The sequence below is a fragment of the Bombus flavifrons genome, chromosome 11 (assembly GCF_040668555.2).
Source record: "Bombus flavifrons isolate JBK064 chromosome 11, iyBomFlav1_principal, whole genome shotgun sequence".
NCBI lineage: Eukaryota > Metazoa > Arthropoda > Insecta > Hymenoptera > Apidae > Bombus > Bombus flavifrons.
The window spans coordinates 1,141,014-1,165,630 of record NC_138452.1 but is presented as its reverse complement, the minus strand read 5'-3'; the positions used below and the strand labels follow the sequence as shown (position 1 = coordinate 1,165,630).

Below are 24,617 nucleotides of genomic sequence, written 5' to 3'. Positions count from 1 at the left end.
ATTCATTCATGAAAACTTGTATCAAACTAAATATTAATTTCAAAATAATGGTAAAGTTAGCACAAAGTTAAATAATAAGTGTAGTTAGAACAGCGATATCCTAAATTTTGTATGAAGCAACTCTAGTTCCCTTGACTCAAAATAAAACACGCAACCCGCTGAAAATCCAGAATAAAAATCGTAAAGAGAGCTCGAACGCTGAAGGCCGTTGATTCGCGAGCACGAACGAATCACACGAGACACAACCTTACGTAAATAACGTTACCTTCAGTTCTATTTTCACGAGGTCCGTCGATGAGGTCATGCCCATGCACATGGCGTCGTTCAGAGGAACGGGTGGCTGCACTTTCGATAGCTGTTTTCTGTCCCTCCTCATCTCCTCGAGCGTTTGCCGTTCGAGAACCGGCATCTCACCCTCGGAGTCGCTCTCCCTGAAGTCGAACACCGATGTTTCGGAGGAGCTTCTAAATCCGCTAGCGCGTGCTGGCACGCTAGAGGCAATCGCCGGCGCTGGCGCTGGTACCGGAACAGTCGCGGCCACAGGCATATTCTCCTCTTCCGTTCTGGAGAACAACCGTCTTCGGGGAGGTAAACAGGCTACCTTCTCGCGCGTCAACTTTGGCGGACTACCCGCCGATGAACCGGATTGCGGAGTTGACGTTGAAGCTGTACTGTCTAGTTCTACAAGTACAGATTTAAATGTGTTATTAAGAAATAGTTTTGAGGCATACGTTTGTAAAAAGAAGAAGTTGATTCGTAATAATTACTTAGTTTATGGTTGTCCAGGTTTATGAGAGTCTTTTTATATTTGTCGATATAGTGACTGCGAATAGTAATTAACATTTGTGGAAAGAATTGGTGATATACAGGGTGGCTGGTAACTGGTGGTACAAGCGGAAAGGGGGTGATTCTACGCGAAAAAAGAAGTCGAAAATATAGTATAAAAATTTTTTTTTAATTTTTTTCTTTTTTCTTTTAAATTTTTCCATCGAATCAACGATCTACGGTGAGATCCGTTATAACGAGACGTGATAAAGTGCACGCGTACCGAGCGTAAATTCAAAGTCGATTTTCTCGAAAACAAGGCCTCAAACAAAAAATTTTTATTCTATATTTTCGACTTCTTTTTTCGCGTAGAATCACCCCCTTTCCAATTGTACCACCAGTTACCAACCACCCTGTATAATATGAATAGAAAGAAGAAAGCGTTGTTTATAAGACTACTGTGATTGGACAAAGTGCTGTTTGTGTTTTCAAAAATAGTGTACCAATAATATAATATAAAAACCTGTATGCTATTATAATATGATATGAAAACGTGCAAATGTCTAGTTAGAGCGATCTTTGTACTATTTTAAAATAATATAACGATAACATAATTTTTAAAATAATGTACTAATAATATAGAAATTATATACCATTATAATATAATATAAAACTGTATATCTATTCGAAATTTTCAAACAATTTAACTACAATCTAAGACAATAATATACCACAATGGAAGTGATATAAAATTCATCTATGACAGATACACTAAAGAAGTCATTAACTTTGAAATCATAAAACACAAATTACCTAATCACGAAAAACTTTAGGAAAACATAAAACTGATACACCAGCAGAATCTAAATTTACCTTTCGGAGTAGTCGACGTATCCTGGGAGGGTACGGTCGTGGGTTTCGTTGCAAATTGACCGGTTCCCACCTTTAAGAATAAACACCAAAAATAAAAAACATCATATATTAACAATTCGGCCAATAGAAGCCAAAAAAGAGAACATCTTCGTAGAAAGTAACAGAGAAACAACATGTTTCATTCGGTTCACCTGCTTCAGTTCCGCCTTGGTTCTAATTTTCGCAGCCAATATAGCTGCGAGGCCATCGTCTTTGTCACGGTGAATCTGATTCTCGGCTCCTCGGGGTCCCAGGAGTGCTTCCTTGCCAGGTAGCGTGGCGGATGAATTTACTCTCGAGCCATACAAACTACGGGGGGCCTCCTGAGTGATCGAGTCTACCGCTCTCGGCACATGGAACTTGTAATGGGGCGGTGTGTTGCTGTTTCGTTCCAGTAAGCTCGCTGCTGTGAATGGTGACAGGTTGTGTCTTCCGATGTTCGTTTTGGGCTCGACCGGTGCAACAACCTTTGGGAATAGAGGACACTGGCGTTAGCATGATAATAGACGTATCTCGCTGCTTACGTTTATGATCTCTCAATAAACCTACAGGTAAGATATAGATAGGATTTGGTGTAAGATATTGATTTTAATGTAAGATAAAGTATTTCTGGTATTTAATGGCGTTTCTTGTGAAGAGATCAGGGGAGAAGAGAAGGTAGAGTTAAACATTTAGATATTTAGATGTGCGAGTGAGAATTTTTATGAACAACGAATGACTGAGAACTGAATGTATATTTATGGTAGAGATTCGAAGAATGCACTTGGAGATCTCTGCATTGAATGTATGCGATGTGTGTCGTACGTGTGAAATTGTTAAGATCGTAATAGGATTGAGATAGGCGACAGACATGGTTGATATTTGCAACATAGTTCGTATTTATGACATAATTTGTTACAGGTTAATTGAACTAGAATTAATCAAAACTTCATATCGGGATAGTTATCGAAGACTGAAACAATGCATCGAACTTGCACGAAGATATAATATACAAGAATATACAATTGCTACATACCTTATTCTGAAAACTTTGTTGACTATGATTAGCCAAGATAGGCTGTTGGCTGTTCATTTGCTCTTCCCTTTGCTGTTTATTCTCTAGGCTATTCCTCAACAAACTAAGCACTCGTTTATCAGCACCGGTATTGCTCGGTGGTTCCGTGGCCTGTCCACCGGAAGTAGCTCCAGGAGGCACCACAAGTCCGGTCGCTTTCTGACTCTGTCTGTAATTCGTGTACGCGGATGGTTGGCTAGCGTTTGCCTGTTGCGGCAAAGAATGCACATTCGTGGGCTTCGTGATCACAGGATGAATATACGACGATGAACTATGAGTGACCTTAGGTTCCGCGTAGCTTCTCTTATCACAGTAAGCTTGCTGATACCTCGCGGACTCGGACGACGAGTATCCGCTATCGGATCTCTGCTCGTAGGTGCTAGGTGCTACGAGGGTGCCATTCGGCAAAGGAACCGGTAGATTCATCTCTTGCCTTTTCTGTTGCTCGTACAACGCTTTCGCCGTTGACAGTCTCTGCTGGATCCACGTGTCGAGCCTCGGCTGCTTATTCGGCCCGCCACCGCCGTAAATCGTCTCGCTAGGCCTCTTCAAAGGGCTTCGATCGCTCTGCGGCGATGGCTGGCCAAATTTACTTCTACTGTCCAGATAATATTTCGATGGGTCGGACGGGTAATCTTGAAGAGGCAACGCAGCCGGTCCTATCCTTGCAGGATCGATCATCGACGACGGATACCTGGAGGTTCTGGAGGCGATGGTGTCGTTGGCCGACAGATAAGAAGACGATGGGACCGGCGGAGGAGGTGCTGGTGTAGTCACCGCGTCGTACACCTGCGTCGTGGGCAGTGAAGTCTTTTTAAACGTGGACATATGGGGCAGTGGAGCGGTATTATTAGGATGTTGAGGAGGAAGAGACTGCGGAGGCGGAGCATACAGCTGTTGCGTGGAACTTCTCCGCTGAAGAGTATTCTCGTGCGGCTGGCCGTGATGGTGACGCAGCGGCGCGGAGTTGAAGTCTGGCAGGAAGTCGACCTTCGGTGCGCACACCGTTTGAGGCGTCGGTGCTCGAACGCCGCTCGTTGGCGGTAAGATTCTGCCGTTATTGCTGGACAATCGGTTGTCGTACGCGGGGTATGAGGCTGGTTGTGGAGGAGGCTGCGCCGGGGGCGGTAACATGGTTCGCGAATTGTTGCTTCGCGATGAGATCACCGTGGAACTACTGACGTGTTTCTCCGGTGCGATCGTCTCGATGTCGTCCTGAGCGGTCGAGTCGGCGGATGTTTTCACCGTTTTAACAGAGAGGTCCAAAGGAGATTCCCTCTTTCGAATTCCGTTCGTTTGAGAAGGAGGAGTTACTATAGAGGAAGCAACGGTAGACTGTACCGTAGACGCGGTCGAATTCTGGTACGGATACTCTTTGTATCCATAGTCCTCAGTAGCTCTTACAGGCTGGTGATGATAGGAGGATGCCGTACGATTGGTGTCCGACGTTTGATAACTATGTACCGTGGTAGTTTGAACGGAAGACCTCGGAGCGACTTGACCGATAGACGTAACGGTGGTGCTGCTCGAGGAGTTGCTCCCCTGATGACTAGGCGCCATGGTGGTAGCGTAGGTCGGATATCCGTGTTGAGCGGTATATCTGCTGTAAGAGGAATTTGTTACCGTGTTCGTCCTTCCATTGACCGGCATGGCGTGACTCATAGTTGGCAAAGTGACCGGGTACTCGGGAACCCTTTGAGGCGCGGCCATCGAGGAAGTAGGCGGCGCAACGACCGAAACTTTGCTCGCCGTGCTAGTCGAGTATCGTTGCCGTTGCACCGATTGCGCCTTGCTCGCGGATTCTCGCCTGTTGGAATGATAGGACGAGAGAGCGGCGATAGGTGGAAGGTTGTGCGTGTTAGTTCTCGGAACAGACGTCTGCTGAGATCGATAAGAGGCATAAGGGACCTCCATCGAGTTTCTCTTCGAATCGGCGCCGTTGTACGTCACCGGTTTACTCGGCTGATAACCGGTGGCACCGTTAGTGTTTCCGTTTCCGGAACAAGTAGATTCTGTTCGAGGCGCCGGACCGGCCATAGCCATTTGCTGAACATACGCCTGGCTCTGAGATCGACTGGACTGCGAGTAGTAGTTTGCTTGAGTGTGCGGCGGCTGGGGACCTTTTTGGAAGGAATGATACGAAGACTGAGGCGGCAGCCCGTACGGATTCGCGTACCCACCGGCGTTCGGTTGATAATGCTGCGACGTAATGGGAAGGTTGTACGAATGAGGGGTGGAGGAGGCCGGTGGCGGTGGTGGATAAGTCGGTGAATGCGGCTGGAAGCTGCTATGCGGAGAGGGTGTGTGATGAGGAGAGGGAGTGTGATGAGGAGAGGGAGTGTGATGAGGAGAAGGTGTGTGATGAGGAGAGGCGTGAGGCGTATGCAGGGTGGACACGTGGGGCGATTGTCTATGCGGCGACGGGGTAGCATGACGGGGAACGTCATGGGGAGAAGCGATAGGATGATAACCACCAGTCAGCGCTGCCGGTGGCGGCATTTGATTTGAGTTTGAGGATAAGGAAGCCGCGGACGTCCCGTGAACGATCATTCGACTGGCGTACGAGTTCGACCCCATCGAATGCGGGGACGCATTTATTCGACTAGAAAGCTGTTGCTGCTGAGGCTGCTGTATCTGAGATTGTTGCTGTTGTTGCGGCGGCTGCTGCTGTTGAGCTTGATGATGCGGGTGAATCATAGTTCCGGCGGATGGCAAGTGCGACGAAGGAATGTGCGCCGGATGATTTTGGTAGGACGACGACGGTGACGAGGACAACGACGACGACGAAGACGACGAAGGAATGTGACTTAAGTTGACTGTGTGGCGAGGGCTGCACGGGTTCAACGACGAACATGACGGAGACGAGGAGACGCGCGTGGAGTGCGACGATCTTTCCGAATGCGACGACCTGTCCGTTGCTGGATTGCTCGATGAGCTTAATCGATTCTGCGGTTGATGCTGCTGCGGCGTGCGATAAGTCTGCGATGATGGCGAGCCGTAAATCGAAGGAGTGCTCGATGGCGGCACAGCGTTATTACCGTAGGAACTCGGTGGCACTCTTTGCTCCTGAGCGTTTCCTTGACCTAAAGCGGTGGTCGGGTTGCTCTGCTCGACCGGCGTCGGCCTCGTAGCCAACTGCACGTTTCCCGATGACGTAGCTGCAGCTACGCTCGACGATTGATAGATCGAATTCTGAGTGAACGGAACCGGAGCGCTCTTCGTGATGTCCGGATGATGATACCGGGGATAGTATTGGGTTCTCTGTGCTACGACCGGCGCGTTCGGTTGCGATTGTCGATCACTGGCAGTTTGATAGGTAGTTTGGTGCGACGAGGCGAGTATTTCCGCTGTAGAGAACGACGTTCTCGAGACAGGGTTTAATTGTTGATACACCGGACCAGGGGAGTGTGGCTGTTGAGGTGGTTGCATTTGATGCAAGTGCGGTGAACTTGGCGCTGTCGCTGTCGTCGGCTGCGAGTGATGATGAAGATCGTTGGACGACGACGTCGAGGAGGTCGATTGTTTCTGTGAGAAATTTGACGTCGACGAGGATCGACTGCTCGACGGCTGCATCTCCGTTAAAGTGATGATACTCGAGGACGATGAGCTCGCCTCCATGGAGGATCCGTCATCGCCTGGCCTCGTATCCGGCACTTCAACCCTCGTTGGTTGAGGAGGATAAGGTTCGACGGATGGGCTCCAGAAAGTGCTGGAACTGGCCGCGGCGTTGTCCGCCGACGACGGTCTGACGTCGTTGAGATATCGACTCGTTTCCTGATCGTTGCTCCCGCCGCTGCCCCCACTGTTCCCAGCGTTACCGGTTGTGTTTCCGCTCGAAGTCGATTGCGGCGGTAATGATAGTGACGGTGGTGCTTGCGATACGGATGGTGCCGGTGACAAAGGTGCCACGGACGAGGTGTTGCCATGGTCGTGCGACGACGATATGGACGAAGCAGAACTCGTTGATGTCGCGAGACTGTGATCCGCTGACACGGTCGCACTACCTGTACTCGGTACCGGCAGTCCCTGAAAGTACTGGCGAGCCCCCTCTAATACGTTCGTGAAGCTCACATCCATGTCACGCCGACTGCTGGTCTGAAATCAGAACAAAACGAGTTTCCTTACTTCTTTGCAACCTCTTTGTAAGAATCTCGATTTTAGGTTTTCTAAAGCTTAGTACTTCATCTTTCGAAGATTACATGTTACGAACCCGTCAGTTTCAGAAATAATTCTCCTCATTCTCTAAATTTTCTTATCATACGATAGAGACTCGAGCTTAGAAAAAGAAACTCAATCGTCAAAACTTTATTTGATTGGACACTAAATAAACTTTCGTTCCGATAAATGGAGTTCTACTGTAGAGAGTAAAACGCATTTTTCTATTTCTATAAATCTTATATTTGGAAGAGACATTTATAGTTAAAGAGCATCGCGTGAACCACAGCGAGTAGAGCAGCGACCCTGCGGATTAACGAAAACTCAGTTCACACGGTGCTGCAGACTACTAGCATCGTCAGGGAACCAGGCCGAAACATTAATCTTCATTGTCTTGTATTTGTCTGCTGCGAGCGCAGCTTCTCTCTCTCTCTCTTTCCCTCTCTCTCTTTCTCTCTCTCTCTCTCTCCCTCTCTCTTTTTCTCTCTCCCTCTCATTCTCTATTTTACTCTCTTGCTTCTTTGGCTTTCCAACGCTTCTATTTTCTCCAATGAGCAACTCGAAGCGCGAGGCAGCCTGATCTCACGTTATTAATCTCGTTGGCCCGCGTTGCTCCGTGAAAGATAAGATCATCGCGCGGAACAGCAACCTGCAGAGGGGAACGAAACGAGATTCTTCAGAGAGACCGATGACGTCGAGTTACGATCCTAAACGGTCCGGATTGATAGAGAAACCTCGCGACGTGGCTCAATTAAACGCAACTCGGCTGGTACACCTGATAAACACTGGCGGAAAGATAGACCCGTCGACAACGCTCACAGAATGAAGTTGAAGTACCGTAGAACTTCATTTCTCTGAACTCGTCAGGGGACAACGATCCATCGACATTATTATTTTTTGTTCGATGGGCAGTTTACTTAATCTGGGATTAACTAATTTTACTGTAGATTCGAATAAAAAAATCTATTCTTAAATTAGCACTACTCTTGCTTAACTGCGATAATTCAGAATAATGTGATCGGTGTAATGTGTGTATTCTAGGGATTTTTTTCTTCAATCCTCGATGAGTTAGAAGTTACAGTTAACAGCATCAAATAGAAGCGAGTTGCTGAGAAAGTTTATTTAATACGTAAAATCTCTCACTGTGAAAGACCAAAGCTATTGCAGACAAACAAGCCCCATTCTCTAATAGCCGAATGCTTCATCACCGTAGTGTAAAGCCAGTTATAAGAACCATAGCATACCGGCGACAAGAAACTGCATCTACGCGAAGAAAAATTGTTGAAAGTAACTACCACACCGTCGCGTATCAATTATCATACCAACACTGACTACAGCTACATCTTCCTTAATGACTAATTCAAGCTCGTTATTGATCCACGTCATTCGCAACTATGTTCCGAGTGTCGGCAGAAACGCCAACGGAACACAACGACTTCCAGGGAGTGCGAGGAAGCCTTCCATTTATCAATGTCCGTATCACGATTCATATTTCCAGCGGAACCCTCGTAACTCGGCATCAACGTCTCCGAATCCTATCGAAATCTATTCTATCCTACAAATCGGCAAGCTGGTGATGGAAGAGCGTCAGAGATCTTATCCTCGCGAAACAGTCGCTCGTGCGGCGATCGTTATCGATTATCGAATCTAGGGGGATACGGAGATACGACGGATGCACAGCCAGGAAAGGCTGGATCGCTCGATGTGGCTCATTGAGACGTGTAACGAATCGTCCGTCTGCGTGTACGGGAGAGAAGCGAAGCACGGGAGACAACCACCACCACCACCACCGCCATGATTCGACGGTAGTCGCGTGTACAGGTAGGACAACGATGGTGGAAGTGGTAGGCGAGAATCAATATCGCGCACCCTTGCAGACCGAGCAACCTGAGGGGTTAGTTTGGCCCCCTTCGTGCGCCAGTCAAAGGCCCTTCTCGAACCACCCTCGCGACTCCCTCCGACTCTGTCCTTCTTCCGCGATTTCCTTCCGCCCACTTCGTTTCATTCCTATCTATCTCCTGCATTGCACGCATTTTAGTCTGCAGATGTTTCATTCTTCAGAACACGTATCCATTGTAACCAAAGTCTTAAGGTAGGTGTCCATTCGAGAGTAAAATTATCGCGGGTTTAGAGCGACTATCAGAGTTACCGTCAATGCAGGTCGAATAGTAACTCTCAACAGTGTTGCAAGAAATACTCTCGAGAGCAACTCGCGACAATTTTACTCTCGAATGGACATCTACCTTTACTCAAGAAGTAAGTTCGAAGTTCTGGGATAAGTAGTAACAATAAGTAATAAATAAATAAATAAATAAAATAATAATAATCCTCTTCTTAACAAAATTGCTTTCTCTATTTAATAGTCAGCTCTTTTAAAAACAATGTTCGTCATCTTTAAGTGAACTCTCTCGAAGGGTCTAAAAAATTCGACGTCGCTAATATACGCCTGTCTTGGGAGATGTTTTAATGAAATTTTCGGGACTTTGGCAATAGTAATCTATTGGATAGCGCCCAATACCTAAGTACTAAATATCATGATGCTGATCAATTCGATTTAGAGAACGATGAGAATGATGGAGTGTTCAAGGTGGATAAAATAATAGGGAAGAGAAAGATATGCGCGTGGACAAGATCGGAATGAAAAGAAGTAATGCGATAAGATGAAACGCTTCGTATATTCTGTTTGATTTATTTACTCAAGTTTCTTGCGTGTTTTATTGTGAAGGACGCTGTTGTGGAATACGAGAGTTTAAATTCTTATGACTGTGTCAGAAGAATCATTTGTAATAGAAACATGTTTCAAGTTCCACGTGCATATCTGGAACTCAGTCACCCCTAGCTAACCTTTCAAATGTATTGTTCAAGCTATTCGCGTTACTTCCAACGTATTCAGAACATGAAGATGAAAATTAACTCGTCATATCTTCTTAAAATACAATAGTTTCCTTCAGCTGTAATCGACTGTAGCATTTAAATATCTTTGCTTGCTCTGTGATGTAATGTACTCACATTCAGGCAGTAATTTTAGATAACTGTAATTTTCGGATGCTTCTACTTCCTGTCTCTCAAACACAGCCAATATCCTTATTCAATTTCTTAGCCAGCGTTATTCTTGCTCTACGACCCCTAAGTCACCATATCCTAGATGTGCACTATAAAACTCTTAAATTTGATCATTCTTGTCACCCTTACTTGAATCTCCTTAAACTTTCCCGAACCCTTAGAATCTCTAATGCTTCTTATCGAACTATGCGAATCACCGCATTGATAACGAGTATAATTCCAATGAATGTGCAATAAATTATTTAAATTCTGTAAACGCTTTATCTGAATCGTTTCTTTCGTATAATTGACATATTACATCAAGAAATATTCATAGGAAACGTGAATTATTTTCCATTACTCGTGAGAAAATCAAGACGCACTGCGTTAATGGAATAAATGGATGGAACAATTTCAAGCGGAAATGAATACTCAAACGGTAAAGAAAATAGCGAAACCTTTCAATACTCGAACGTTCTCGGACAATCTGATTCTTCCCCCTTTGTCAGAGTCTCTGGAGAAATCAGGGCTTCCGGCGAGTCGACTTAGGGAATTCTCGCTTGTTGAATTCGATAAGAGAGGCCCTTGGAAATCCATCACACCTCCGATATAACTATTTATTCGCAGTTGAGTTCGATCATCGAAACAGAAACATCCTGATTTCGTCAGAAATCCTCTCGAGTAACTGTTCGCTATTTAACTGGGTCATTTAGTTTCTAATTAGACACATTCTTGGATCTGATAAGATAAAATTTTACGCAATCATTACGCGGCCATTATCGATCTATAATTAGACGTAATTACAAAGCAATGTACTTATCTTCTATAAACCTTATCCTATCCCATCAACTTTACTATTATTTCCTAAATTTTTATCTCTTTCAGAAAGCAAACGACGTAATAGAATTGATTAAACCGAAGCAATTGTATTAAAAGTAATTAAATCTAAATGTTTTGCATTCTACATTTTTGATAAACATTTTTGACGATAAAGACAGTCGAATTTAGTATATTTTCCTTGCAAATAATTTTACATTTATAATATCTAGATTGATATATATTTACAACGTTTATAAAAGTTGAGTTTTAGCTTCGTAGCTAATAAAAATCGTAAGAAAATTGTACCACAATTTTAGAAGGGAATGAAATTAATTTATCAATCAAGATCAATTCTAATTGCATTCCATACATCAGTTTTCAATCGATTGTACAAGTTAAAGATAGTTGGAAATCGACCCCCCTTTTGTTACGAAGCGTCTCGAGCTTGGTAAAGTCTCACATTGCTTCGTAAGACTTCGAAAGTTGCCGGAATTTCAAGAATATCAAGATTCCGGAAAGTTCGCGGGTTAGTTCGAAATCTCTGAAACTCGTCTGTTTCAAGCCAAAATCAAACATCAAAACATTTCTAGTTTGCGATGGCGAGAAGATAAACAGCAAGTGCATCTAGTCGCCTGGATCCCTCAAAAACATGGAACTTTACCGCAAACCTCGAAGGACTCGAATTTCCGAGGTCATGAAAAGTTCCGTGGAAACTTAAGAATTATGGAACTGGGAGAAAGTTGAAAATTTGGAATTCTTCCACATCGAGAATTGCCTCGTGTCACCTCGAGTTCGAGACTATTGGATAAATAAGAAAACTTACTATGATTACAAATTTTGTAGATCGTCAGAGTTATGAGAAAGTTTTGAGGAAGTATTCGACGTTTTTCCAAAGTTAAATCCCTCGATACTGCATTTTTTTAATGACGAAACCGGTTGCTTTCACGACAACGAAGAGTTTGGAACTTTCAACAGGTTTCCAAACCGATGGAATTCAGAGCTGTTAAATGAGAAAGCAAGGCAATTTAAAAATGGAAATTTCGGTCGCAAACATGTGAAGCACAGTTACATACTCGTTTATACGAAATGATTGGACCTCGAGTATCAGAAATACGATGAAGGACTAAATACATAAATACTCGAGATTAGAGCGTGAAAGAAGAGAATTGGTCACTCAAAGTTTGGAGTGGATGTGATCGAATGTTTCTCAGGAATGATTGCATAATTCGTTAGTAGGTTGAATGGAATTGAGAGAGTACACAGTTCTTCTCGCGTCTAATTGTGAGATTAATTAAATACGAAAATATAAAGTATACATTAATCAAAAATGAATTACATTTTTATTTTGATTTTTCATCTGTCTATATTTGCAAATTTCATAATCAGAGATAATCCTTTATGAACTAAATTATTTCATGTCGTGAGAAAATACTTTTTCATCAATTATTAATAATAGAAACATATTTTTATATAGAAAACACTAAAACTCAAGACCGGCTCCATAAAAAATAATATATAAATTTATCATTTAGTTAATTAATAATTTCTTACGGCATATATCGTTGCATATATGCAACGTCAAGCGTGAAAAGATTGACAAACAAAATTCCAACAATAGGAATTAAGAAAAGATAACTCATCGAGGCAACGAGGCATAGAAGTAAGAATGCCTCGCGATATTTTCTTAGATACGCATCCGCGATCCTGGAGCCGCGATCGAGGTTCGAATACGAATGATGAACGAGTTCGAAGGCCGGAGAAAGATTGCGAGTCACGATAATCCGGTGGCGCTCGATTAAAAGCCGCGGCGCGGTCAGCCAACGGAACGTGGCGGAAGTACGAGGAGGGAGCCAAGTAACGCTTTAAGCCGGGTTAAGCCGTGGCTTAAATGCTCGCCACACAGCGAGAACTTGTTCGTCCAAGGCCTCGTAGGTTTGCTCACGCCACGAACATACGTCTTTGAACAAACTTTTTTGCTCCTACGACGCGCCTTGAATTCGTTGAGAAGTCAAAATACTTTCATCTTCACCTCATCATAATACTCGTTTTTCCTGTTTCCTGGACTTACCTTACGAGCCAACAACGATTCGCAGCTGACATGAAAACGCAGAAACGAAGAAAGGTTCGCCTCGTGATTCGAAGAAAGCTCTTTTTAGTCGGATTGCTTTCAAGCAAAGAAACATTTTGCCGCCTCGTACTAACAATTTCCGTATCGTCAAACTGGTTTCTGGGCAATATATCGACATAACTGGTCGACAGAAAAATTCCTCCTAATAGGAAGGTTCATCGCATGCAAACAGAAATCGAGTGTATTTGCTCGCATAGAAATCTCACAATGTACGTGGTACCATGAGGGATGAGGCGATCGAGTTCGTTTGGTAGTCGAGCAATCAAAGCGCTCCACCGACCAAACTCGCCCACAATGGCGTCAAAGGGACGAAGAGTCGCGGCCGGGCGTGTCCAAAGAAGCCTCGAATCTTTGATCATCCTAACAACGCTTTTTCAGACTACTCGCAGTTTAAACCCTCCTTCCGTTACGAGCAATAAAACTAATGCGGGCACGGACTTGTGTGTACAGTGTACAGCTGCTGTGCATATACGTTCCCTGTACGTGTGTATCCGTGTATATTCGTAGCGTGGTATAAACGGTGCGAACCAGAAGGCGAAAGAGATAGAGGAACAGAGGTAGAGGAAAAGAGGGAGAGAAGAAAAGAGGGAGAGAAATGAAGAGAGAGGGAGAGAGAAGAGAAACAGTCTCGGCTGACCCACTCCACCTTGGCGTGGCATCCACTCTCATCCGTTCTCGCAACAAACGCATCCGTACCTCAAACAAGCCCTTACCACGAGGCCAACACCCTTTGCCACTTCACGGTCGTTCGCACCGCACCGTCTCTCACACCTCCCAACCGGCAACCCTGGGTCCCGTTCGATCCTTCCCTCTCACGGAACCACCGACATCCCTTGTTGGCGAAATGTTAATTCTCTAACTGTCTTCGATTCGTGTCGTGTCCAGAAGAACGAACACGTCATGTAATGCGGTGAATGTTATTGTGTGGCTTGTAGAGACATTTGAATTGACGAAATACGATTATTATATAGAATATGCAGAATACAGAGTATTATGCAAGTGTGTTAAAATAAATACGATATCGATCTTGTGAGAGCAATTAGCAACGAACGAAGCATCATATTTCCATATGCTTTATGTCGTTTGTCGTTCTTTAAACATTTGTTAAAAGTACTAAAAGAAGTAGATCTCGTTCTTGTAATACACTGCATGCATATAATTTGATATCAATCAGAGATATCAGGAAGATTTTTCAATAATACTTAATAATATTGAATGAAGAATAGCAGAAATAAGTACGTACATTAAAAAGGTCTATCTCCGAAAACCTATTGTCACTCAAAATGTAATTAATCATTATTTCTCGCCAACATTCACAGTAAATATTCAGTAAAAATAATGACAGAATTAAAAGAATTTTAAAAGTACATGTGTTACGACCGTTCGCGGAGATACGCGGTCGCTAGGAAAAACGCGTCAGCGAGAGGCGTAAATTCTCGCTACGATTCTGTTAATCGACGCTGCGAAATAGTCGTTCCCCTGTTTCGATTAAGATAACAGAGGTGGTTCAATGAATGTAACACTGTATTAACAGGTTAACATAAAATAATATATTTGATAATAATATGATGAACACGCCACAGATTGTTTAACAATGAATAAACTACTAGTAATAACTACTAGTAAAACTACTAGTAAAAACAAAGTAATATACTATAGAAAGTTGACTCAACTTTATAATATCTTTCAATGAATTCGTTAGACTTTGTGATTTTGATTTTGCTCGTCAGACCTCTCGATAACGTTTGGCTCGTCAGAAGGGACTGATCGCCTTTCGATCATTTCTTTGTCTTGTTTGGAAGACGACCTCCACTATGCTCGGGTCACGCCACCGCTCGCGCCTATGATCACGTATGTCGCCTTCTTGTGTGGAAAACGTAACGGACAAAAATCGACGTTTCTAAAGCTCGCTGTTTGGCGACAACTATGCGCTCGTCGATACATTGTATATGATCCGCCGGGCAGATAAGACGATCTGCTTGCGACACTGTTGGACCGCGAGCGACGGTTAGAAAATACAGCCTGTGGTAAGCCTCGTGGCGTAACAACATGTATATCCGGACATCTTACGATCCATTCGTAAAAATAAAATAGTTTCTGCTCCATAATTTTAGCCTAATTTAACGATGTATACAGACTTTCCAATATAGAGGAACTGCAAATATTTTGTATGATTTTTAATCTCTATTTTATACCGGTTGACATCGAAACAAGCGGGGTAGTTCGCGTGCAATAAATTTCGCGAATAGCCGTCAGCGGAGGACCCGCGGAAAATATATAGAAAATTATGATCGAAGATCCTATCTGTAAGAAATATAATCTCACACAAACTGCGGATGACACGATTGCATAGGATTGGTGGACATAAATATTCCCTCGCCCGGGATTTCTCAACAGGGATTTTAGTTCGTGTTTCCACGATCTGTTTTCCTTTCTGACTGTTTTAGAACGTTTTAACGTATAGCTGTCGTGCCTTTTCAAAGTACACTTGCCTCTTTCATCGTTTCGTTACATCAAGTCTCTTTACACTGTATTATACGCCTCTGTACAAGTTTTTCGATCGATTTTTATGCTACCGTTCTTCGTTACCGCCACGTGGATCTTGCAAGGTAACCTATTATTAACTTATTACTCTAAAACTTCCACGCTGGGCGTACAAGAAAATTACAGCTCCCTTCCGTTTTAATTTTAACCATATCCACGCGGTGCCCTGTATCAGCAACGTCGAATCTATTTTCTGAAACCGTGATCGTAGATCAATCGTTTTTTGACACGATTAAACTTTTGACGCGGAATCGTTTAACTTTTAAACGAGACGCTCGTTCTTAACTTAGAATCGATATAAATATACAACTATTGTTAGCCGTGAAGGACCAAGTTCGATATTATATCTTTTTATTGAATTCTCGACTCGTTCGAACGTTCGGATCGATTGTCTATGAAATTGTACAGTACGCGTAACCAGTCTATTATCAAGCATGTAAAGCAGATCACGTCTTGATCGATAGTCGTCCGGTTCGGTCCGGAATTCGAAAATGAGTAATGACGGCCTCGCTTGCCTAGCGGAGAGCTGAAACAAACGAGGCCCAAAGTGCAATTATTCAACTTTGACAACGAGTTGACTGGTTGTGTCTGGTGCGGGGGCGTTTTCAAGAAACGAGCACAGAAAGAAGAGGAATTGATCGATTGGATTGTTTCGCCGACGTTTCGTGCCGAGATCTTTCGTCTATCGGATTACTCTACTGTCTATCTAAACCGTTGATGGATTTCTCTTCCTCGCGTGAGGGTAGAGCGAGAGGAAGAACAACGGAAAACGTAATTATTATAGCTAAAGTGGTGATCAGTGCTGCTATGTGAACTTGAAGATCGTAAGTATGAGTCCTTAGAAGTTTACTTTGTCCAGTGCCTTACCACCAATCTTCATTAATACCTAATAATATGTTACTAAATCATATTGCAAAATTAAACAAAATCTAGATTTTTCATTTTCTACAAGTACATGCTACACCATATAATTAATAATAATCTTCGATCGTAAAAATTATTAATTGCTTCCCTTCTTCCTCCTATCATTAAACAAACATAACGTGAACAATCTACGCGCCAGTGTTTTACAGTAAAACAAATATTTTAAATCAAATATTTCTTGTAATACGACTTCCATTGCATTTTACATTCGTGCAAATCATTTTTTGTTATGTCATGTTCATACAGCTACCTTTTCATAATATTCGTGCGCTTCCTTGAAATGTTCCCTAAGTGTTTATTAATTAATGTCCATGAAGAATCTCTTCCGAGAACATCACAGGCTTCCTGGTGGTCGACGGTCCACAGGTTAAGAATCATAGATCTACACGATCTATTTTTCTTACTGGAGTCCAGGATCAATGTTAAATCGCTCCGCGGTCTATGTACCGAGCAGAGTTAGTCCGCGATCATTATTCAAGATCACTCGCGTTGTCCATTAACTCGAGCAACATACGTTTCGTAACGCGCTGTTTCGCAACGACTTTCGTAGATACGACAACGGTAATATTTCATAATACGGTCAGTTGTAAACAATTTCCCCGGAGGGCACTAAAAATAAGGTGCAAGCGAGCAGATAGATATCGTGCGACCGTTCAAGCGGCGAGCTTGGAATAAGGTCAGGGAAGCCAAACGGGAGAAAAAAGCCGATGATCAAAGCTGGAGAGGCAAGCTCTGGGAATTTCGCAGACTTAAGGAACAAGCTACTACAAACTGGTAAAACGTGTGTAAGCGCTATATGCTAGAAGCCGTGGGTTATCTCTTATAGGAGTGTAAAAAGACTAATTGAAGAGTTAAAATGGTAAACGATGTAAGTGGTAGAGTTAAAGATCTCCAGTAAAAACAAGAAACGAGTTTTGAAAAATGCTAAATTAATTTACGTCATTTATCACTGTAGATTTTCAGTGTTTAAAAGCTTCACAGATTCAGAGGCAGAATAAATAGCGAAAGGTGTATCGAATTAATTAAAATTCATAGTTGTGTCTGGCAAATTCTTGTAATAGTCTAACAGTATTCCAATACCTAAAATATTTTCACTGTATTCTGCACGAGATTAACATCTTTCTCCACAAAAAACATTTTCTTGTTTTTTAAGGCTCACATCGTTTACTATCTCGATTTTCTCAATTATAAAACATTACGATGTGTCTTCAATACGTTACGTTTCCATTATCCACACCACATCCAAACATTTTGCTTCCTATAACCCTTTATATAATATATTTGTAAATAATTAACATCTAAATATACAGAAGTTCAGTCTGCTATATTGGCTGTCCATCGAATTGAACAAAACATACATATCTCTAATTTCAATATCCAATAGTAATATCGAATCAATGTTAAATGGATATATGGAATATCGTGCTGGTTTGCAGATGGTTGTATACAAAGAGGAGCTGGTCGAGTGAAACGGCTAATTTACGCGTAGGAAGCTTTATCAGTGGCCGGTATCATGGGAATCGCCGCGTAGGCAGCAGGCTGGAAACGAGAATCGCTTAAACGGATTACTTTATCGAAGTTGAAACTGTATCGTGGCTGGCTGTGTATCGCAAGACACGAGTAGAGGCGCGGGTAAACAATACATTCGATGAGAGAGACGTTCGAGAAGACAAACACGCCACGACGGAAAATTCAGTTTTCCCTGGTTGTTCGGTGTCGAAAACGTTGTCACTCGTAAATATCGCGAGGCAAACCGTGAAAGCAGAAATGGAGACGAAGAACGCCATGAAATGGTTCAAATACGTGGATGACATAATGTGTCGATTGATGTATTTAGATTGACGATTCTATAGTCTTCGAGTCTTTCTACATTTAGAAATAAAAAGCATTTTTCAATTTGAAATCTCTGCTCTTCTGGAATTTATATTCATATTTATTTTCATAAAAAATTAACGATAATTCTTTATGAATTTTTAGTAATTGTAAGTTACAGCGAATTCTAAACTGTAATCAGTGCGAATGAACTTCCACTGTATTAAACGCAAATCACAATTGTTTGGGATAATGGGAAAGAGTTTAAGCACCTGTTCGGCATATAAGGTTCGGTTTCATCGAGTGGCCGACAAGTTCAAGTGGATTTCGAGAGTACGTATGAAGTTCGGGAATTTGTGCGATAATTTTAAGAACGTGATAATAATGAAAAATTCAGTCTGCTTATAGGCGAGTATGACTTATTAATCTGACGTTAAATTCGCGCAATTAAGATACTTCGATGAAATTTAGTGTGAAACGGAAGTCCTGGTCGAAATTCAATGCTATTCCACCTCAAAGTACTGTAACGTTCCACGATTTCGTAAATCGCATCGAACGAAACGAGCGAAGTTTTCCTAACGGGATTACCACCCTCTCGAGTCACGCGAACATGCTTGCAAATTCACAGACAAGACAACGAGCAGTCGTCGAAAGGTGAACTTTAAGAGACTGTTCGAAGCAATCAGAGGGGTTGAACGCGTAAACTGAGAGTTGGAATCGTCTCGACGAGCTATGATTTATCGAGGCGTGAATTTGCGTGACTGTAACGATTCAACTATTCAGAAGTCAAACTGGTCGACTTCATTTGTCAAGAAATTTCTTTGTTTTGATATCAGAGTACGTAATTAATGTTTAATCGACTTTAGCAGCAGGAGGACTAAACTTGATGAAATTGAAGAGTTTGGTTTCTGTATACGTAGTTCAGTTACTCGGTTGCAGGATAATACCAAGCTACTTTGGAAATTACGCCATAGATGATTAATTTATATAGAAGAGGACACGAATATAAATACATACAACGCTCAAAACAGTTAGAGTATTTTTTATTCGTACAATGATTTTCATATTTATTTCTTATGTTTTGTATATATCTTTGTTCCTGACAATTATCTCTGAGACGATCTTTATCACAGAATCATACGAATAACATGCCAGTCTATCAAACTTATACGACTTCTTCCCTTTCGTTCGATTTCATTAGTGTAATAGAATCATTTGTAATTATGATCCTCTAATTATTCCGAACAAAGCATAACGTAATATGCAAGCGTGATAAAAGCTTTCGTCTTTTACTGGCAAGTTAGAGATGCAACAGCGTCGATATATTTATTGGACACGAATCCCCACTACTCCACCGGACAATCAAATCGTTTAGTTGATTTTTATTTTACACAGACGCGACATTTTGCAATCCTACCATCTCCAGTAACGTGACAATAATATCGCGATAATACAACGAGCACAGGTTACATAACAAGTCATTTCGAATCGTTTCGGATCTGTTAATCGCATTTAAAATTGTGCCTCGTTGATCGTATCCTGATTCTGCCTCTCGAGCTACATTTGCACGCTCGAAATCCTCCACGCTGGTTTCGTTTCACTGGTGAAATTACGGAACAGAGAAGATTCTGTAACTAGAGGACGAAATGGAGGACCATTTCACCACGGGAGGCAAGAAAATCGCGAGAAGGTTGAAAATCTCGTTACTTAACATGGTTAGAGAACGTGCCAAGCGGAGTACACGTGTACCACACGTGTGGCTCGGATACTAATAAGCCTTTTTCTTCGAGAAAAAAACAGCATCGGTTTTGCATTGATTCAGGAAAATACACCCGCTGTTCTTGCAAAAGGGATCAGCTTCCATTCTCTCTGAACGAAATGGCTTTAATGAAAGAAAGGAATAAACCTTTTTAACACGTTCGTCGCCACGTCGCACATATCAGTGCGACGGGTATACTTTCGTGGGGGCCCCGTCACCAACGTATGGTGACGCTCTTCTTGTTCGAGTTAATTAAATATACGATATTATATATAGGATATACATCATAAAAATATTGAAAATACATTATACCATACCTTTTATTAATTTATATTCTGGATAATATATTATATTATTCTATATCGCATGATATTTGTTAAAACATTCCAAACACATTTGGGGTGATTTTGGGCACTTCGACCAATAGTTGTAGACTCCGTCATCACTACTTCCCTCACTTTCAAATATAGGGTGGTTGGTAACTGGTGGTACAAGCGGAAAGGGGGTGATTCAACGCGAAAGAGAAGTCGAAAATATAGAATAAAAATTAAAAAAAAAATTTTACGTTATAACGTATCGCACGTGTACCGAACGAAAATTCAAAGTCGATTTTCTCGAAAACAAAGCCTCAAACGAAAAATTTTTATTTTATATTTTTGACTTCTTTTTTCGCGTAGAATCACCTCCTTTCCACTTGTACCACTAGTTACCAACCATCCTGTATATTTTCACACTGTTTACTGAACATTTGAGGATGAAAAAATCACTGATGTACGTCTTACAAGTATGCTTCTCGACTAAATGAAAGATCTCAGATATCTGCTATGAGATCCCTCGGAATACTCTAACTGGAAAGCTTATCGCTTTTTCCATTTCAGAACTAAATAATCTTTTCTTTACAATGAATCGAAGGCAATAAACAACGAATCGAAGGCGATAAACAATGAATTACCGCTTGTCGCTCTATTTACGTTCTGCGTACCGGCAGTCGGATTTGGGTCCCGCAGGAAACTTAGCCGAATCACGCTGGGCGACGAACGTGTTAAAAAAGGGAAGATATAAGAACATCAGACGAAAATAAACAAAGAGAAGGGTGTAAAAGGAAGAGGAGTAAAAGAAAAAGAAAAATTACGAATGAAAACTGCAACACGACTCGTACGTAATTAAATGATCCCCGCGAAAGCATCAAAAAGGCGACGAGTCGTGTTGCTGTTTGATTCCGGGGTTCGCAAGGCCTTCGAAAAAGCTCCTTATACGGCTGCGTGTGCGTGCACGCGAGCAGAACGTGACCTCCATAAAAGGAAGTTTTACGCGAACCGTTCTCCCGTCGCCCGTTTGTTTGCCGTTTAAAGCCGTTTCAGCAGGTGCTTCCACACCAGCAAATTGCATGTAAAACCTTCCAACCCAATTGCGCGCGACCCCAGAGAGCCAGAATTTAGACGCGGATGGTCTAACGCCGTTACACGTTGCTCTTTCTGTCGATGGATCGACGGTCGTACCCATTCGCGGTACACCGTTTCCTGTTGGCTGTTACTAACGCTGGAATTACCGACTAGTAAAGTTTAAAATTTGTACGATGTTAAATGAGAGGTTTATGAAAGGATAAATAATGTACGGAAAAAGCGACCAAAAGACAACAAAAAATTACGAGGATTTTGAAAGATATTCCATTGTAAATCGTAGAAAATTTCTAGAGAGATTGGTTATTTTGAATATTCTTATGATTCTAGTAATTTAACCTTTGAATATTCTGTGGTTGCTCTCTCCGATAGCGCGCAGTGAAATTCATCTAAACGCACTGCCAAACTTTTTCTATTTTTCTCTTTTTTAATGGTTTCTAGTATATCGAAGTTTTTCTACTAACCCGATTAGTATACCAATGGGAGATTACGTATGGTAGACCAGTGAAAGTACGACGAACGTATCCCGAAAGCTCTTTTTGCATAAAACTGCTTTTACATCGGTGTTAATGTACAAAAGATGTTATGTCGTGGAAAATACACTTTTTTCTCTTCACGTAAATTCGTCTTACAAAGAACCTCCGTGTCTAATGTCGCGCAGACCTCGTACGAACCCGGTGAAAAGTACTTCTCGGCCTTGACCTGTTCCACAACTTGAAAATTCTCCGGCTTGATACTTCAAGAAGAAACAACGGCAGTGTCAAGGGGATGAGAAACAAGTAACGTTACACCATCGACACAGGAAACTTCTTTTTATCTTTGAAATCTGCAAGCGGCTTTGCTGTTTTCCCATGATTTCATGTACGAGTGATTTGAAAAACCGCGTCGAGAAGTAGGTCAAGCGTTGAGCTGCGTATCCGCGCGAATAAATTCCAAGCGGCGAGTCATCGCCCACGCGGTTATTCGTATCACGGTGAAAGCAACACACGGCCAATGTTATTTTTGTTTCGACGGAAGATCGCCTGTGAACGATGATGCTTCTTCGATATCAAAGTCGAACGTCTGTTCGACGTTGAAAGGGAGGAAGAAACAAGAAAAGGAGCTCTTTCTTGCTTACTACGAGCTTCTTCGTCTTTCGTCGTCGATAAATCACTATCTTTTTAGAAGATAACGTAGAGTGGAAAGAAAGATTGATCTAGTACTGGAAGATTTAAAGTCTCGACTTGACTGCACTTAGAATCTGTTTTATACGTGGTGATTCAGTAACGATGTCCATGTATTATAGTAAACAGAGATATACATCTCTATTGAAATTATTGGAATGTCGTAACGCGTCGGTGACCAAATCGTTATAATCGTGCGCCATGTATTACTAACAAATAAAACATTATTTAGAATGAAACTTTAATCGTGAATAACTTGAAAAGTGTTTGGTACTTAATTCTAAAATGAAGTATTTTTGTGAACAGAATGGTAAAATTTATTAATATATAAAGTTTCTACTAAACTGTAGCTCTTGCATTCTCTTCTAAAAAATTTGAAGAAAAGAATGAATTGTGAATGAAATTTTCATACAATTATTTTCCAATACAAAACATTTATAGCAAAATTATTAGCATTGATCATAAACTTCAGAACATATTACTTCACAAACAATACCAAATATACTCTCTGATACAATTTTTGCGATCAAGAATCAAATACTAATTAACACTATATATTTAACATCAACAAGTGATCACTTTACACTAAAAACACCAGCAGAGGAGACAGAGCTTTTCGCCATGATCTTAATATCCATACCCATAATTATCGATATTGCGGTCATTAATAAAGCCTTTATTGTCGTCGCTTTTTATCCGACCATCTCGGAGCACGTTCCCTCGTGAACGCTCTATCGTGTCCGGTTCTCGATTTCCCTTCTTCATAACGGTACACCGTGTTCAGAACGATCGAGGCAAGAAGCACAGCGGTTGGTACGACTCTTCCTTCTTCCTGTTTCTCGTGCGGGAACGATCGGTAGTCGCTGGTTCTCCTGGAGAAACGGCGCGACGAAAGCTTTCGAAAGACGCGATCGGGCCCGGGGACAGATTTAATTATTCATCCGTGGCGTTCTGCTTGCTTACAAGCACTCGCCGCTCTTGCCGGGCAAGATTAATTGGCTCGTTCCCCGCTGCTCGAGGCGGAGATTAACGACGCTGGTAATGAGAGCGGCGGGATTATTTCGGAGCGACGCAACCGTCTTGCTGACCTTTGTCGATTCGCTCGTTCGCGGTTTTTCCAACACGCGCCAGCTCCTGTCGATTCGTCTTGAGAAATTATACCACGAAGAGCAAGTTTGGAACACGAAGTGTATAACATAGATAGTATAGATAGTAGATTAATAGAAGTGGAAGCGAAATTTAGCATGAGGAATTACGAAGTTTTAATAGCATTGTGAATATTCTCTTTTTGTGTAAATAAATTCTTCTAACTCTTTTCATGTATCGTGGTTACAGAAAGTATTTGCATATAGTACTTATTGATCAAGTTCTACATTTAATTTTCACAGTATCAAATTAATATAATTATATACAAGTACTAGAAAATAATACGAAATTTAATATATGTACTTGAACCTAATTAAGTACGTAAGTCCTATAATAGATACTTTTTGTTCTTCGACTACGTTTTGAAACGTTTCGAATTTCTCATTTGTTAATTTCCTTCGCAATTTGCATGAATTATTACTCAAATGAATCGGTGCAATCAGAAATCAAATTCAGGCTAGTGAATTATAATATCGATTAAATAACAGAAAATACGGAGATAATCAATTTCTAGTAATATTCATAAGGAGTAGTTCCCTAGAAATAGAAAAGTTGCTGTTAACAATATATAAACATTGAATAAAACTCTCTTGGAGGTAATTCTTACAATGTAGAACAACAAATTTTATAAGTAAAAAAAGGAGTGATCCGGGTATCCTTTGATCGGGCTTCATATTTCTATCTAACATTCGAAAAATGAAAGTAAATATAATCAAGGTGAAAATAGTGTACGAAAGGCGAACGCAATAAAATCGGAGGACTTTGAAACATTAATCGATTTTGAGGAACCTCTTTAAACAATCAGCTCCTCCGTGATTGTAGCAGACGACGAACGCTTGCCTCGTGGTCAGAGAATGCGGCAGAGCGGAGAGAGGATGCGAGCTTTAATCATTTTTAATTTAATTTGTAGCGTAACAGGTTCATCGGAGATTATCTTGAGCCTGTCGGCGTGATAAATTGTCGCACTCGCGAGTTTACCGTAAATCGCTTCACT

At 41.8% G+C, this 24,617-nt stretch overlaps 1 protein-coding gene across 7 annotated transcripts in view; it reads right to left on the bottom strand.

The window, feature by feature from the left end:
* LOC138184671 (mucin-2) overlaps nt 1-24,617 on the bottom strand; it is a 330,669-nt gene that overhangs the window by 6,317 nt on the left and 299,735 nt on the right. For all 7 annotated transcript variants that reach the window (XM_069122809.1, XM_069122808.1, XM_069122807.1 and 4 more), the window contains 4 exons: nt 2,693-6,826; nt 1,830-2,144; nt 1,639-1,708; nt 266-681 (listed from right to left, as the gene is read on the bottom strand). In XM_069122809.1, coding sequence (XP_068978910.1) covers nt 266-681; nt 1,639-1,708; nt 1,830-2,144; nt 2,693-6,808 — 4,917 coding nt within the window. In that variant the 5' untranslated portion in view covers nt 6,809-6,826. The remainder of the gene's footprint in view (nt 1-265; nt 682-1,638; nt 1,709-1,829; nt 2,145-2,692; nt 6,827-24,617) is intronic.